The sequence below is a fragment of the Rhinolophus ferrumequinum genome, chromosome 14 (genome assembly GCF_004115265.2).
Source record: "Rhinolophus ferrumequinum isolate MPI-CBG mRhiFer1 chromosome 14, mRhiFer1_v1.p, whole genome shotgun sequence".
Lineage (NCBI taxonomy): Eukaryota > Metazoa > Chordata > Mammalia > Chiroptera > Rhinolophidae > Rhinolophus > Rhinolophus ferrumequinum.
Genome location: NC_046297.1, coordinates 72,682,384 through 72,697,120, shown reverse-complemented (window position 1 = coordinate 72,697,120; position 14,737 = coordinate 72,682,384). Strand labels below are relative to the sequence as shown.

At 63.8% G+C, this 14,737-nt stretch overlaps 2 protein-coding genes across 5 annotated transcripts in view; one reads left to right on the top strand and one right to left on the bottom strand.

The window, feature by feature from the left end:
• IQANK1 (IQ motif and ankyrin repeat containing 1) overlaps positions 1 to 4,444 on the bottom strand; it is a 19,427-nt gene extending 14,983 nt beyond the window's left edge. Inside the window, exons 1-3 of the mRNA XM_033126282.1 lie at positions 4,309 to 4,444; positions 3,645 to 3,727; positions 125 to 214 (exon numbers count right to left, since the gene is read on the bottom strand). Of these exons, the coding sequence (XP_032982173.1) occupies positions 125 to 214; positions 3,645 to 3,723 (169 nt within the window). The 5' untranslated portion in view covers positions 3,724 to 3,727; positions 4,309 to 4,444. The remainder of the gene's footprint in view (positions 1 to 124; positions 215 to 3,644; positions 3,728 to 4,308) is intronic.
• Positions 1,972 to 14,737, top strand: FAM83H (family with sequence similarity 83 member H). 4 transcript variants are annotated; one of them, XM_033126223.1, is made up of 5 exons: positions 1,972 to 2,314; positions 8,872 to 9,333; positions 10,158 to 10,322; positions 10,390 to 10,442; positions 10,800 to 14,737. In XM_033126223.1, exons 1-5 carry the CDS (start codon positions 1,991 to 1,993, stop codon positions 13,570 to 13,572), a joined length of 3,777 nt encoding a protein of 1,258 aa, XP_032982114.1. In that variant the 5' UTR covers positions 1,972 to 1,990; the 3' UTR covers positions 13,573 to 14,737. The 4 variants fall into 4 exon arrangements, with proteins under 4 accessions (XP_032982114.1, XP_032982113.1, XP_032982115.1 ...); XM_033126222.1 differs by having other exon boundaries at positions 2,200 to 2,314; positions 10,390 to 10,514; positions 10,791 to 14,737; XM_033126224.1 differs by lacking the exon at positions 1,972 to 2,314 and adding an exon at positions 5,834 to 5,966 and having other exon boundaries at positions 10,390 to 10,514; positions 10,791 to 14,737.

The following is a 14,737-nucleotide window of genomic DNA, read 5'->3' as shown; positions in this document are numbered from 1 at the left end:
CCCACGGGCCCGTTCCGCGAGCACGCGCAAACGCCGCCCTCGCTCGCACACAAGCACACCACGCGTGACCGGGCCCAGGGCAGCCCGCTTCCCACCAGGCGGCGGCGGCGGCGCAGGCTCTCACCTGCGGGGACCTCTGGGCACGAGGGGGACGCGGGCCCCTTCGCCTGTGGGCCGGTCTTCCTCTGCACCTGGCGGTTCTCTCCCGGCCTCCCTGGGGAGGGGGAGGGCAGTGAGATGGGTGTGGACCTACCCCTCCCCCCAACCTCAGGAAGCGTTTATGGGCCACCCGGAGGGCAGCTGCGTCCTGGTTGTTAGGGAGCCCCCAGCCGCGGGACAACTTTAATGAGCGGCCAGGTGGCGTCCTCCACAGCAAATACAGAGCACATATTGCGGCAAGGGGACCGCCAGGTAGAGCGCCCCGCTCCTGGGTCCCAAAACCCCGGAATCTGGTGAGCCCAGGTGTGCTGAGGCCCCTCGCAGGTGCCCCCTGCCCCGACCCGTGCCACTCCCCTTAGAGGCCCTAGGCCTTTCTCCCTTTCTGTGTGTCCAGGGTGCTCCCCAGGCTGTAGCCGGGAGACCTCCCAGGCACAGGCTGAGCAGGAGGGGTGCACTGGGCAGGGTTGGGCCAGGCAAACCAGTCCAGCCAGTGTGGCTGGGAAGGGGCCCTGGGCGTGGGTGTGAGTCAGCAGCCTCAGGCTGGGGAAACGCTGGGGTGGAGGCTGTCGGGAGACTCTCTCCCAACAGGAAGCCCAGGGGACGCCAGCACTCAGGCTTGCCCTGCGTCCCCCCCAGCCCTCGCCCCACCCCAGGATCCAAAATCTGGCTTGGTGGGGGCTCCTCAGGCCTGCATTTCTGTGGGCAGGGGAACCCCAGCCAGGATGGGCTCCAGAGCCCTTGCTGCACCCCAGATCAGGCCACAAGATGGAGCCTTTCAAGACCCAGTCTCTTCCACCAGCCCCCAGCACAGCGCGGCCCCCAGCAGGAGGGCCCCACTGGGCCAGTGGCCCTCATCTCCACAGAGCGCCCCAGGCGAGTTGGTGCCTGCGGGGGCTCCTCTGAGCATGCTGGCTGGGTGGTTGGTGCTCAGCGTGGCCCCGGGGCCAGGGTCTCCCGCGGTAGTTGGGTTGGGATTGTCTGTGGCCAGTGAGGATCTTATCAGGATGGTCAGTGCGGTGGGGATGCAGCTCCTGGCCCTGTGGGCTGGAGTTTGAGTTCTGGAGGCCAGGGGTGTGAGGGGAAGGGGCGTGGGGGAGGGGGCACTGGTGCCCGCCCAGGGCAGGACCAGACTCGTCCTACACATAGCTGGCCGCCTGGCTGTCGAGTCACCTCCTCCAGTTTCTCTCCGTCTCCCTCCCAGTCTGGCCAACAAGGCCTGTGGCCCGTAAAGTCCTGGGCCCTGTGTCAGCATGTTAGTCAGCCTTCGTGCTGGGCGAGCCACCGCGCCGGCGAGTCCCTATAAACTCCCCGGAGTGGCCCGGCCCGCCGAGTGGGGCCCGTGAGGCCCACGGGCAGAACCAGGGCCCAGAGCCTCGGCGCCGTTGGCACCAGCCAAGGGGCAGGGCAGGCACGACGGGCCGCAGCAGCAGAGGACCCACCGTGGCCTCTGGGGGTGCCCTCCGGGCCCACCTGATCAAGGCTGGCCGGCAGATGAGCCAGGGCCCCTGGGAAGCAGACAGCTGTTGGAAGAGGTGCAGGATCGGGGGCCATGTCTGGGAAACGGAGTCGAGCGAGAAAACCCCGAGCCAGGAGGGCGGGCAGGGTGCGGCAGTCCACAGGGCAGCAGGGCCCCCAGGCTGAGCCCCCGCCCCCAGACGCAGGGGGCCCTGGGGATGCGGTGGGGGTGGCCCCTGCGGGGCACGTGACCTGCAGCAAGCCGGCTCCCCAGGGACACCCCAGGGTGGCCAGGCCAGAGCAGCCACAGGCAGTGGAGAGGCCAGTGCCGGCTGCCAACCTGGGGTCTGAACTGGCGCTAGTCCCCACTGCAGACATGGAAGGCTGCGGGCCAGGGGGCTTTGTGCCCAGCCTGGGCCCTGAGCTGTTGAAGCTCCATGAGGTCCAGCTGTGCCTGGCCCAGGAGCAGCTGCTGCTGGAGGACCGGCGGCGGCAGGCACAGCTGCATGTGCAGCTGTGGCGGGAGCAGCTATGGCAGGAGGAGCAGCTATGGAGGGAGCAGCTGTGGCAGGAGGAGCAGCTGTGGCTGCAGCAGCTGCAGGAGCAGCAGGCCTGGGTGCGCATGGAGGGGCTGGAGCTGGCCGTGGCCCTGGGGCAACTCCGGAGCCAGGGCCTGGAGGTGCTGCCGACCCAAGGCCAGGTAAGGCCTAGGGGAACTGGGGTGGGGGAGGCTGCAACCGTCCGGGGGTGTGGTGACCATGAACAACCTACAGGTACCTGCAGAGGGCCAGGAGGCCGGGAGCGCAATAGTTGTGCGCTGCGGTCAGGCTGGACACGGGACATCTGTGGGCCCATTTTCACATCTGCAAAGTGGGGCTGGTGCCCACCGCACAAGGTGCCACAGGACCACACGACAGCCCACCTGTCAGGCCAATGCTTAGCAGGTAGAGGGTGCCTAGACAGGGAAACTGAGGCTGAGGGTGCTTATGCAGGGAAACTGAGGCTGAGGTGTTCCTGCACAGGCCCCAGGTGTGTGCAGGGCAGTGTTCGGGATGGACAGGGTGATGGCCCAGGTGGACAGTGAGCAGGTACAGAGCTGAGGCGCACGTCCCCCAGCACAGCTTGCTGGCCGGCTTCCTGGCACACCTGCCCTGTCAGGTTCCCTCAGCATGTGTCCTGGGGCTTGATGGCGGAAGCCTGCGGCGCCTGCACCCATCATCCTCATTCCAGGAGGGCTGCTGCCTCGGACGCCGCTGGGGCTATTTTTGGGAACCAGGGCCTAACCCTGGCTTGGCAGGAAGAGCAGTCACCACCATCCTGCCAGGTCCTGTGATCTGGGAGCCCTCTGGAGTCCAGGGGCTTGAGCAGGCCCATGCCAAGCAGAGGGGCTGCCTCTGGAGAACAGGGTGGGGCGCTGTCTTAGCAGGCACGGACCCCAGTGCAGGCCGGGTGCTGAAGAAACCTGGAGCCACAGCTTGGAAGGGCTTAACAGCTTAGCAGAGAACTCCGATGAGTGCCGTGACAGAGAAGAAATGGGACTCAGAGAAGGGAAGTGACAACGGGTAAGGGTGGGCATGGCAGGAGGTGCCCTTCCTGATCCCCAGTGGGACTGAACCAAGGACAAGCTGTCACCTTTTAGCCTCGAAGTGGCTATAGAGAGGATGGCTTCAGAGAGCAGCAGGCAGGGAAGAGCACTGGATGGTCCAGGTGGAGCAGAGGGTCAGAGTGGACCACATACTGAGCCTGAAAATCCCCAACATGGATTTAAGCCCTGCTCCGTTTCAGAGCCTGCTTCCCATCTCCAAACTGTGCTCCTTTGAACACTGCCCTTGGGCCCCTGATGCCAGACCCGGGGTATAAGACTCAGGCTCAGGGTCTGAAATGGACATCTGAGCAGTCTGTCATACCCAAACCCAGCTCACAGGAGAGGAGGGTCTTCTCAGAGGCACGTCTCAGGTGGCTGCAGAGAAGATGTCACAAGTTATAGTTTGAGTGGGAGTGCCCTGGAGGTGGAGGGTGTACTCACTCACCAGCAGCGGCTCTCGGCTTGGCTCTGGGGGTCTGCCACTTCCCTGATGCCAATTGGGCGCCCCCCTTCTTACTGCTCATTCTCCTGGAGGGAGGGTAGGAGAGGTCGGGGAGGGTGTGGTCAGTGGCAGAGGCAGTGGGGAACAGCACTACACACTGCCTTGGGCCTGGTGGATGGCCAGCAGGTACCAAACAGGAATGTAGGATCACAGACACCCCAACACAGCCTCTGGCTGGCTTCCTGGCAGCCCGTCACCCCTAGTTATTGGCACGTGTGCCCAGCAGCTTGAGTGGGACTGTTTAGCAAGAGCATCTGGCCACAGCTTGCTTCCCTTGTCCTCACTCACCTTCCCCCTCCACCCCTGCTCCCCCATCCGCTGGTCCCGGGCCCTGACCGCAACCCCCAGGACGGGGTGTCTGGTACCAGTCTCCCTGATGCAAACCACTGGGCTTCATAGTCATGTACAAGCTGGCGCCCAGCCCCACTCCACTGAAGTCTCCGTGCCTCCCCACTGCCCCCCACCACTCCGCACCCCAACCCTCTCTTGTCCTGGCCTTGACAGGTGTGGTCAGGGCCTGGAAGCCACACCCTTCTCCCTAGTCCACTTGGCTGAGCCCAGAGTTCATGTCCCGGCTCCAGCCTGGGTCCAGGCCCCCTCACCTCACCTACTACCGGTGCTATTGCCTGAGCGCTGCTCTGAACTCACGCCGGGGTCCCATCATGACGGCACTGGTGTAGTGTTTCTGAGTGTTTGTGGAGGAAACTAATGAGACAGAATGACACTCAAACCCGAGAACACAGGATTCTGTGGGAAGAGGGACGAGGAGGAAGGTGACTGGAGACTGGCAGAAAGAGGGTTGAGGCACTGTGACAGGGAAAGGGAGGGGGTGAGGGCCCTAAGGGAGTGGGTGACGGGGAACTGGGTTCTGAGCATGGATCTGAGAGGTTTGGCGAGACCCTGGAGGGACTGAGTCCCCGAGGAGTAGCTGAGGGCTTCCATGTGTGTGGAGGGAACGTGTCTGTATGTGTAGCTCGGTGTGAGTGGGGTCCCCTGTATGTGTGGGACTGGTACTTGCAGGGTGCCCGGTGCGTGGGGAACTCTTGGTGTTCGTGTAGGGTCGTATGTGCATGCAGGGTTCCGTGGGGGAGGGTCCCTGTGCTTGCAGATTTGGTCTCGTGAGGAGATTAGTGAATGTGGGGTCCCCTGTGTGTGGGGTCAGTGCGTGAGAGGTCCCGTGTACATGTGGGACCTCCTATGTGTGTGGACCGTGGGGTGTGCCTGTGTGATGGGCTTGGTGTGCATGTAGGGTCCCACATGTGTTCAGGAGTTCTACGTGGGGGGGGGTCCCTGTGTGTCATGGAGTGAAGGGTCCCCTGTGTGTGGACATAGGTGTATGTGCACGGGTCTCTGTGTGCCTGTGGAGTCCCCTGCCCATGCGGGGTGGGTGTGCTCAGAGTACCTTGTTTCTACAGTCTCCTGAACACGTGTCGGCGTGGGTGTGGGTGTGCCTTTGGGTTCAGCGCGCGTGGGGGGGGTTTCAGTGTGGGGGGACTGGTGTGGGTGTGGGGTCCGCCTGTGTAGGAAAGTCCTCTGCGGGCATGGTTCCCCTATAGATGTGGGCGTCCGTGTGCGCGCAGGGTTCCTGTGTACCTGTGGGGTCCCAAGTATTTGCGAGCATCTGTGTGTGCTGGGAAGGGGAGTCCTGTGTGAGTCCGCCGGAGTGGCGGGCGTCTCAGCACGGTGGAAGCTCCCCAGTGTTCGCAGGGTCCCCAGGCCCCGCCCCGTCCCGGGCTCGGTCCCGCCCCCGCGGCCTCACCTGCCTCACCTGCCTGCCCCAACTCCCCGGCAAGACCAGAAGCCCCGCCCCTCGCGTCGGGTGGCCTGTTTCCTAGCGACTGAGCCGGAACTTCCGAGTCACCTCAACTTCCGGGGCGAGGGTCAAGGGTCAGAAGTAGGGACCTCGAGGCTTCGGTGAACAGATGGGCGCCTGGGGGCACGGGGCGCTGGCGGTCTCCGGGGGCGCCGGGCCGCTGGGGAGCTTGGCGGGACCTGGGACGCAGCAGGGCTCCGGGGGAAACCGGGGCGGCGGCGGGCAGGCGGAGGAATGCGGGCGCGCCGCGGGTGGGGCCGCCCCGCCCCCAGGTGCTGCCCGGGCAGGCAGGCGGCGGGAGCGGCGGGCGGGGCGGGGGCGGGCGCGTGAATCAGGCCGCGCGGCGGGCGGGCCACGGCAGGGAGTGGCTGCCGGACCGACCGGACCGCGAGGCCGCTGGGCGGCGGTCGGCTCCTGCTGCCCTTGTCCTGAGACCCCGCGCACCTGGCCAGGTAGGCCCCCTCCCCCGGCTCGAGCGGGGCGGGGCGTGCGATAGGGGGAGGCCGCGACCGAACTGGCGGGATGGGGCGGGGTCGGCGCGGGCGCCCCCCGGCGCGGCCTCACCTGGGCGGTCCTCCCGCGATCACCAGGGCCGGGGCCGCGCGACGGAGAGTGCGGCGGTGGGAGTGCGAGTGCGGCCGCGTGCGCGGGGTGGGGGTGACGGGGCGCCGCGGCCGCGTGAGCCGGTGTGGACGCGAGCGCCCTCGCACGACGCCGGCTCAGGAAGAGCCTAGTGGGAAAGTTCCTGGGACCCGGGTCGAGCCTCCCTAGGAGGTCCTGACTCGCTCCCGCCCTGGAGGCCTAGCTGGAGTCTGGGGAGAGTGCTCGGCCCGGCCTGGACCCTTCGCTGGGGGTGCCCCGCCCTGGCCGCCATGGGTGCCAGGGCTCCCTCTGGTTCTCCGCCTGAAGTGCAGGGAGAGCCGAAGTCCCCCGTTCCCTCGCGCTCAAGACCCTGGACTGGGGTGGGTGGATGGGACACTGGCTCTGACAGCCGCTAACTCCCTGGTGTGCACTAATCCCCTTCGGTCCTGCCGTGCGCACCCCGATAATTACAACACTTTGACTTCCAATCCATGAGCCGAATCCCACCCTCATCCACCTCGCCGCTCGTAATGCCTCTTCTGCTGGGGACCCTCCTCCTGCCCCCCCCACCTGTGTACTTGGCAGGGGCCCCGTCCTTGTACATTAGCCCAGGTCCCTCCTTCTTATCTTCCCTCCAGTCACTGAGAAACCCCCTCTCCTGCCGGGGTGGGGAAGGTCCGCCATCTGGAAGTCCCTGGTTGGGATCCCACAGGAACCCTAAGGCCCTGGACGCTTTGTCTGGCTTGTGTCAGAGGTCAGCGGTCAGCGGTCACCACTGAGGAACGGACTCCTGCTGAGTCATTGACCTGGGTGGGAAAGATGCCCCTCCCTCCCAGCAGGTTTGGTAGGCAGATGTGTGGGAGGCACACTATTGGGGTGCCCCATTGTGGGCTGAGGAATGGACACTGCCCAGTCCACAGTTCAGGGCTGTACAGACCCATGAAAGGAAACTGACCAAGGAACACCTGAGGTCATGGTGTTGCTGAATGAGTCTGAGCAGGGCCACCTGTCCCCTTTCCTGACCAGTCCTGTGTGATGAGCAGATTCCTCACCCACCATGGGATCCCCCAACCTCACTGCACGCAAACTGTACAATTTGTGTTGGATCCCCTCCCCAGTGAAGTTGGAGGGGATGGTACCCCTTCTATTGTGTCACCCCCAACATGGAAAGTGCCCCCAAGCCCTACATAGTCAGACACTGACCCTGTGTAGCCAAATACCACAGTGCCCTCCTCATCAGACACAGTGTGAGACACCCCCCGCCCTCACTGTGGTCAGATACAGAGTGAGCCCCGCCACTGTGGTAAGGTACAGTGTGGACAGGACAGGTCTGCCCCTCGTCCCACTCCCTACTCCTTGTGTGGTATTCCTCAGTCTGGCCCTGTAGGATGAGGATGGGACAGTCACCCCATAGGTAACCAGGTGCAGTCAGAAGACAGTGTCCCCACAAAGGAATGTCAGAACAGCTTCTCCTGGGACCAGGTAGCACCTCTGCCTGATGCAGACTGAATGGTACATGGGGTCCCACATCTCCCATTCCCATGTCACATTTCAGTTAGCCTGTCCCCCCGCCCCGGGAAAGCAGACAGGTAAGGTTCCCCAGGTCATCATACACTACAGAGCCCTGACCCCCTCCAGTCAGCACGGCCCAGCTGCATCTGCGGAGGGGCATGCTGTGTGCAGTCTGGCAGGACCACTTCCCCTAGCCTCAGTAGCAGCGGGTGGGGTGAGCAGTGCCTGGGACTCTTCTTCCGGGTGGGAGGAGAACAGGTCCAGGTAGTTAAGGGAGCTCAGTAGAAGCCCCCACCTGCCAGGGCCAGTGACCTGCTTCTCAGGCAGGCCCGTGGGAGGCATGTGAGGCTGTGGCAAGTGGTGAGGGGAGAGGCCCCTTTAGAGCCCAGGACAGCCCAACGCCACAGCACAGGGCTCTGACTCCTAACTGAACGTGGTAGGGAGCAGGCAGTGACAAAGACTTGGAAAGATCACAGCTGCCACACAGGGCTTCGCTGGGACAGGACTGTAAGCTCAGCTCATAGAGAGTAAGGAGCTACAGCCCCAGCCAGGCTCTAAAAGGGTGTGAAGTCTGGCTGTGGGTGGGGCTTAACTCTGACCCTGCTTGGACAAAAGCAGTGACCAGCTCTGTATGGAGCTCGCCTTGGGCCAGCCATGACAGCAGATCAACCCTGACAGCGGCACGTTACAGTGGAGGTAAAGAGCCAGGGAGGTGCTGTGAGTGGACCAGGGACCTCACCCTGGGGACACATACACAGACAGTGGGCTACTCAACTTGTCTAGTATGTAAGTGCTAGGGGCCTGCCCGTAAAAATGCATTGTCATGAAATCAGAAGAAAAAACTGAACATAATAAAGAATCCAGCCTGGATTATGTTTTCTTTAACTCCAATAGTCATAAAATATTATTAACATTTTTATGATGGAAAGGGCCCACAAAATAGACGTGCCTGGGGTCACTGAGGCCATAAAGTAACCCTGAGTGGGAGTCACGTGGAGCCAGAACCCTCCCTGGGTCCTGGTGAGAGCAGGAGCCCAGCCAGCATGGCCAGTGCAGCGGGAGAGAAGGCACTCTGCTGATGTCCCCTAGCTAGAGGGCGTCCTGGGGCCTGGGGGTGCCCTGAAGCCTCCAGGCATGGGCTGGACTCCTCAGCCCACCCCAGGTCACTGACAGCGCTTCCACAGTGGGTGTCCACATGTAAGCATGTGGCAGAGTGGGCTCAGTGCCCCGCCCTGGTAATGTGTCTCCCTGCCCTTCCCCCAGGCCCCTGGCCCCAACATGGCCCGTCGCTCCCAGAGCTCCTCCCAGGGGGACAACCCACTGGCCCCGGGATACCTGCCTCCTCACTACAAAGAGTACTACCGCCTGGCAGTGGATGCACTGGCTGAGGGCGGGCCGGAGGCCTACAGCCGCTTTCTGGCGTCCGAAGGGGCACCTGCCTTCCTGTGCCCTGAGGAACTGGAGCACGTGAGCCGTCACCTACGGCCCCCACAGCATGCTGCCCAGGAACCCGCAGAAGGCAGCCCTCCCAACGTGGACATGGATGGCTCCTCGGGTACCTACTGGCCTATGAACTCAGACCAGGCGGTGCCTGAGCTTGACCTGGGCTGGCCCCTGACCTTCGGCTTCCAGGGCACTGAGGTCACCACACTGGTGCAGCCACCACCGCCTGACAGCCCCAGCATCAAGGATGAGGCTCGAAGGATGATCCGCTCCGCACAGCAGGTGCGCCGTCATGGGCCCGGTGGGTAGTGGGGAGGGACAGCCTGAGCTGGACCGTGAAGAATGAGTGGGAACATGAAGGAGAAGCAGATGTGCCAGCTTAGGGGCCAGGATGAGGCCAGCTGCAGCGAGGGCTCCCTGGCAGACTGCCAGGGCCACCAAGGGTTTGGTTACTGCAGGCCGCAAGGTGCAGACTTGCACAGGTTTGCTTGCCCGTCGTCATGGCCAGTGTCCAGAAACTCAGGGCCTCTGGGATGGTTAGGCCCCCTCCTGGCCTGAATTTATTGTTCATAGAATTCTCTAGTTTTGCCCTTGATGCAGCTGAGGGCTCCTTACCCTCCCCCCCACCAAGCAGTTGGCAAACAGCAAAGGGACCTGTTGAATCATGGAGACTGAGGCAAGGCAGCAGTTCCAGATGCTAAAGACTGCATGTGCCCTCTGCCCTCATGCCTGCCCAGGGGTTGAGGGAGCTCAGGCATCTGTGGGGGCAGGCAGCATCCCAGGGGCTTCTGTCACCTTGGCCTCTGCCCCATGCAGGGTTCTGCCCAGGGGTGAGTATCCTCCCCCAGTTGAAAGAGCCTTCCCCCAACAGGATGCAGTCCCTGTGCTTGCTTAGGGCCCCCCTAGCCAGCAGTCCACATCCCCTCGGACAGCCCCTTCCTCTTGACCCCACTCCCTAACAGCTCCATTCTCCCCCAGGATGGGCTAGTGGGCACTTCGCAGTGTTTTGGGGGTGATCCAGAGGCCCCCTGAGCCAAGAGCTATGGCTAGAGAATGGTGAGGACAGCAGAGGGCTCTGCCCTTTGTCCCTGACCCGACTCCCGCAGGTGGTGGCTGTGGTGATGGACATGTTCACGGATGTGGACCTGCTCAGTGAAGTGCTGGAGGCCGCCGCCCGCCGTGTCCCGGTCTACATCCTCCTGGATGAGATGAACGCGCAGCACTTTCTAGACATGGCCGACAAGTGCCGGGTCAACCTGCACCATGTGGATGTGAGTGAGGCTGTCGGGAAGGGGGGAAGATGCCTCAGGCAGAGACCTAACCACTCTCCCTCCCCAGTTCTTGCGCGTGCGCACTGTGGCGGGCCCCACCTACTACTGCCGTACTGGGAAGTCCTTCAAGGGCCACGTGAAAGAGAAGTTCCTCCTGGTGGACTGTGCTGTGGTCATGAGTGGGAGCTACAGGTGCGTCCAGCCCGTTTGCCCGGCAGACCCAACACCTCCCGACCCGAGGGCCTCCTCTCCAGAACCCCTGTAGCCCCTGTCACAGCTCCACTTGGCCCTACCTCGCCTGCGTCCCTGCAGACTTAACACCTTCCAGCCACAGGCTGGTCTCTGAGGCCCACCACCCCCACCCCACCCACCCCCCCCCCCCCCCCCCCGCCGCTGCTCAGTCCCACCCCCTCCCTCTGACTCTGGTCACGCCCCCTCCCTGACTCTGCCCCCCCCTTCTCCCCCCAGCTTCATGTGGTCCTTCGAGAAGATCCACCGCAGCCTGGCGCACGTGTTCCAGGGCGAGCTGGTCTCCAGCTTCGATGAGGAGTTCCGCATCCTCTTTGCACAGTCGGAGCCGCTGGTGCCCTCGGCTGGGGTGCTGGCACGCATGGATGCTTATGCCCTGGCTCCATACCAGGGGGCCGGGCCCCTCATAGGCGGCCAGGTGCCTGGGGCGCCGACCCCTTTCCCCTTCCCTAAAAGAGCACACTTCCTGTTCCCACCACTTCGGGATGAGGGCCTGGGCTTCCCCTCCTTCCTAGACCCCGACCGCCACTTCCTGTCAGCCTTCCGGCGGGAGGAGCCACTACGGATGCCTGGGGGTGCCCTGGAGCCACACACGGGGTTGCGGCCACTGTCAAGACGGCTGGACGCCGAGGCTGGTCCAGGTGGGGAACTCGCGGGCCAGCGGGGCTTCTTCCAGGCACGGCACCTGGAGATGGACGCCTTCAAGCGGCACAGCTACGCAGCTGCCGATGGCACTGGCGCTGTGGAAAACTTCGCGGCCGCGCGGCAGGTATCACGGCAGACGTTCCTCAGCCACGGTGACGACTTCCGCTTCCAGACCAGCCACTTCCACCGGGACCAGCTCTACCAGCAGAATTACCAGTGGGACCCACAGCTTGCACCAGCGCGCCCGCAGGGCCTGTTTGAGAAGCTGCGCGCTGGCCGTCCAGGGTTTGCTGACCCCGACGACTTCTTTGGTGCTGGGCCACGCTTCCCCGAGCTGGGCCTGGATGGACACCAGAGGCTGGACTATGTGTCATCCAGCTCATCACGTGAAGTACGCCAGGGCTCGGACCCTGCCTTCGGACCTGGACCCCGTGGCCTAGAACCTGCTGGGACCCTACGCCCCAACCTGGGCCAGCGTTTCTCATGCCAGGCAGCAGGGAGGCTAGGCCCTGAAACCGGACCTGAGGCGGAGCCAGAGCGCAGGGCTGGGCCCGAGGGGCGGGCAGGGCTGCGGCACTGGCGCCTAGCCTCCTACCTGAGCGGTTGCCATGGTGAGGACGCCTGCGATGAGGGCCTGCCCATGGAGACCGAGGCCTGTGAAGACGATGTGCTACTTGCCGGGAATCGGGGGCCCGCCGGGGACCTTCTCCCCTCGTCCTTCCGCGTGCCTGCATCCTTCCCGGCCAAGGGTCCGGCGCCCGGCTCTAGCGGCGGTGGTGGTGATGGCCTAGAGCGCGAGGGCTTGGAGGAGGCAGGCCTGACCAAGCAGGACTCATTCCGCTCGCGCCTGAACCCGCTGATCCAGCGCAGCTCTCGTCTGCGCTCCTCCCTCATCTTCGCGTCGCAGGCGGAGGGCGTGGGCAGCACCACGGCGGCCACCACCGAGAAGGTGCATTTGCTACACAAGGAGCAGGGGGTCAGCGAGACGCTGGGCCCCAGCGGCGAGGCCGTGCGCTCTGCCGCCTCCACTAAGGTGGCTGAGCTCCTGGAGAAGTATAAGGGCCCAGCTCGTGATTCTGGCGCGATGGGGCCTGCAGTCACCGTTGCCAGCCATAGCAAGGCTGTCGTGTCTCAGGCCAGGCAGGAGGAGGTGGCAACCCCAGGTGGCGTGGGGAGCGAGCGCCGCAGCCTCGAGAGCTGCCTGCTCGATCTGCGCGACTCCTTCGCACAGCGGCTACACCAAGAGGCTGAGAGGCAGCCAGGAGCTGCCACACTTACCGCCACCCAGCTGCTCGACACGCTGGGCCGGAGCGGCGCCACAGACAGGCTGCCCTCCCGTTTCCTCTCGGCCCAGGGCCGCTCCACCTCCCCTCAAGGGCGGAACAGCCCTCCAGTGGAGGCACCCCACTCGGAGCCAAAAGGGAGCCCCACTGCGGCCTATCCCGAGCGGAAGGGAAGCCCCACGCCTGGGTTTCCCGCTCCCCGAGGCAGCCCAACTGCAGGATTTACTGAGCAGAAGGGGAGCCCCACCTCCGCCTACCCCGAGCGCAGGGGCAGTCCGGTGCCCCCCGTGCCAGAGCGCAGGGGCAGTCCGGTGCCCCCCGTACCAGAGCGCAGGGGTAGCCTCACCCTGGCCTTTTCTGGAGAGTCTCCGAAGACTGGTCCCGCGGAGGAGGCGGCTGGCGGTGCCATGGAGGTCCTGCGCAAGGGCTCCCTGCGCCTCCTGCAGCTGCTGAGCCCCAAGGGTGAGCGGCGCACCGAGGAGGAAGGTGGCTTCCCAGCGCCGCAGGAGAATGGGCAGCCTGAAAGCCCTCGGCAGCGGCCGTCGCTGAGCCGGGGTGACAGCACGGAAGCTGCCACAGGAGACGAACGGGGCCCGCGGGCACGCACGGCCTCGGCCACAGCCAATGCCTTGTACAGCAGCAACCTGCGAGATGACACGAAAGCCATTCTGGAGCAGATCAGTGCCCACGGCCAGAAGCACCGTTCAGTCCCTGCCCTGACCCCAGTCCACAGCAGCCCTGAGCTAGGCCGCCCACCGGCGCCCGGCGGCCTGGCCCCTGATATGTCCGACAAGGACAAATGCTCGGCCATCTTCCGCTCGGACACTCTGGGGACACAAGGCCGGCTGAGCAGCACCCTGCCAGCCAGCGCGGAGGAGCGCGACCGGCTGCTGCGCCGCATGGAGAGCATGCGCAAGGAGAAGCGCGTGTACAGCCGCTTCGAGGTCTTCTGCAAAAGGGAGGAGGCTGGCGGCCCCGGGGGCGGGGAGGGTTCAGCAGAAGAGGACACCAGGGACAGCAAGGTGGGGAAGTTCATGCCCAAGATCCTGGGTACATTCAAAAGCAAGAAGTGAGCCTCCTGGCCCACCAGCCCAGGCCGGGGTGCCCCCATCACTGCCACCTGCCAGGCAGAGCACTTGGTCCTCATGCCACAGCAATATGGAACCCGGCTGGGCATAGCCAGAGCTCAGCTCCACTTGGGGCTCTGCCTCTTGCCTCTAGCCTCTCTTTGCTTGTGGCTGGGGCCCCTCGCTGCCCCATGCCTTGCTCCCCAACTCCCATTTCAACTCCTCAGTCTCTGGGCCCCCATCTTCCCTTAAACATGTGCCTCCACCATCTCCTTGGGCTTCATTCAGCTCAGGGACCCATGTCTGTGCCTCAGCCCCCATCTTCCAGGGGGCCCATGTCTGTGCCTCAGCCCCATCTTCCAGGGGCCCATCTCTGTGCCTCAGCCCCCCCCCCCATTGTCTCAGGGCTCCCCTCTGCTCAGGCTTCCTCGCTACACTGCCTGTTTGCCCTCTCCTGGCTGCCCCACCCTGTCCCAGCCTCCCACCTCCTCAGGGCCCTCTGTCTCCATCTCCATTTCAGGTTGCTGGGTGCTCACTTCCTGCTCTGCCCATCTCCTGCCTCCTACCACCTTTCTCGGGGGCCCATCTTTTCACTGTGGGGAGGGTAGAGGACCCCAGAGGGACTGCCTCTCCAGCAAGACTCCTGGAGAGGAGTGAGGGCACCAGCCTGCAGTGCTGGTGAGTATGTGGCACCAGCCTCACGAAGGGTACCCGCACTCCCTGACACCTTCACAGCTGAAAAGTGGCTGCATGTGGAGTGCTTGTGCCTGGAACAGGTGAGGGCAGGTGATGCGGTCTGGTGGCTCCTGAGCCCAGCCCACTGGTCCAGGGGTCCTGGGCGGGGTCCTTGCCCTGCAGGTGCTCAGTCCCACCTGTGCTACGTCCTTTCTTCTGTTGCCAACCCACAGCTCTATCCAAGGTTCCCCACTTACCTTTCTTGTATCTTTCTCACCTCTGGAGGGTAACTTTGATTCAGAATGACATACTTTGGCACCAAATGCTTAAAAAGCCCCCCTCACCCCATAGGTGCTAATGCTGTGAAATTAGCATTTCTACAATTTCTTTTCAAATAGTTTTTTTTTTTTTTTTTAAGATTTTATTGGGGAAGGGGAACAGGACTTTATTGGGGAACAGTGTGTACTTCCAGGCCTGTTTTCCAGGTCAAGTTGTT

Coding starts and splice junctions, on each gene's coding strand:
- FAM83H (XM_033126223.1), top strand. CDS start 1,991: ATGGAAGGCTGCGGGCCAGGGGGCTTTGTGCCCAGCCTGGGCCCTGAG. Junction 2,315..8,871: donor TGCTGCCGACCCAAGGCCAG/GTAAGGCCTAGG, acceptor CCCTTCCCCCAG/GCCCCTGGCCCCAACATGGC. Junction 10,323..10,389: donor TCAACCTGCACCATGTGGAT/GTGAGTGAGGCT, acceptor CTCCCTCCCCAG/TTCTTGCGCGTGCGCACTGT.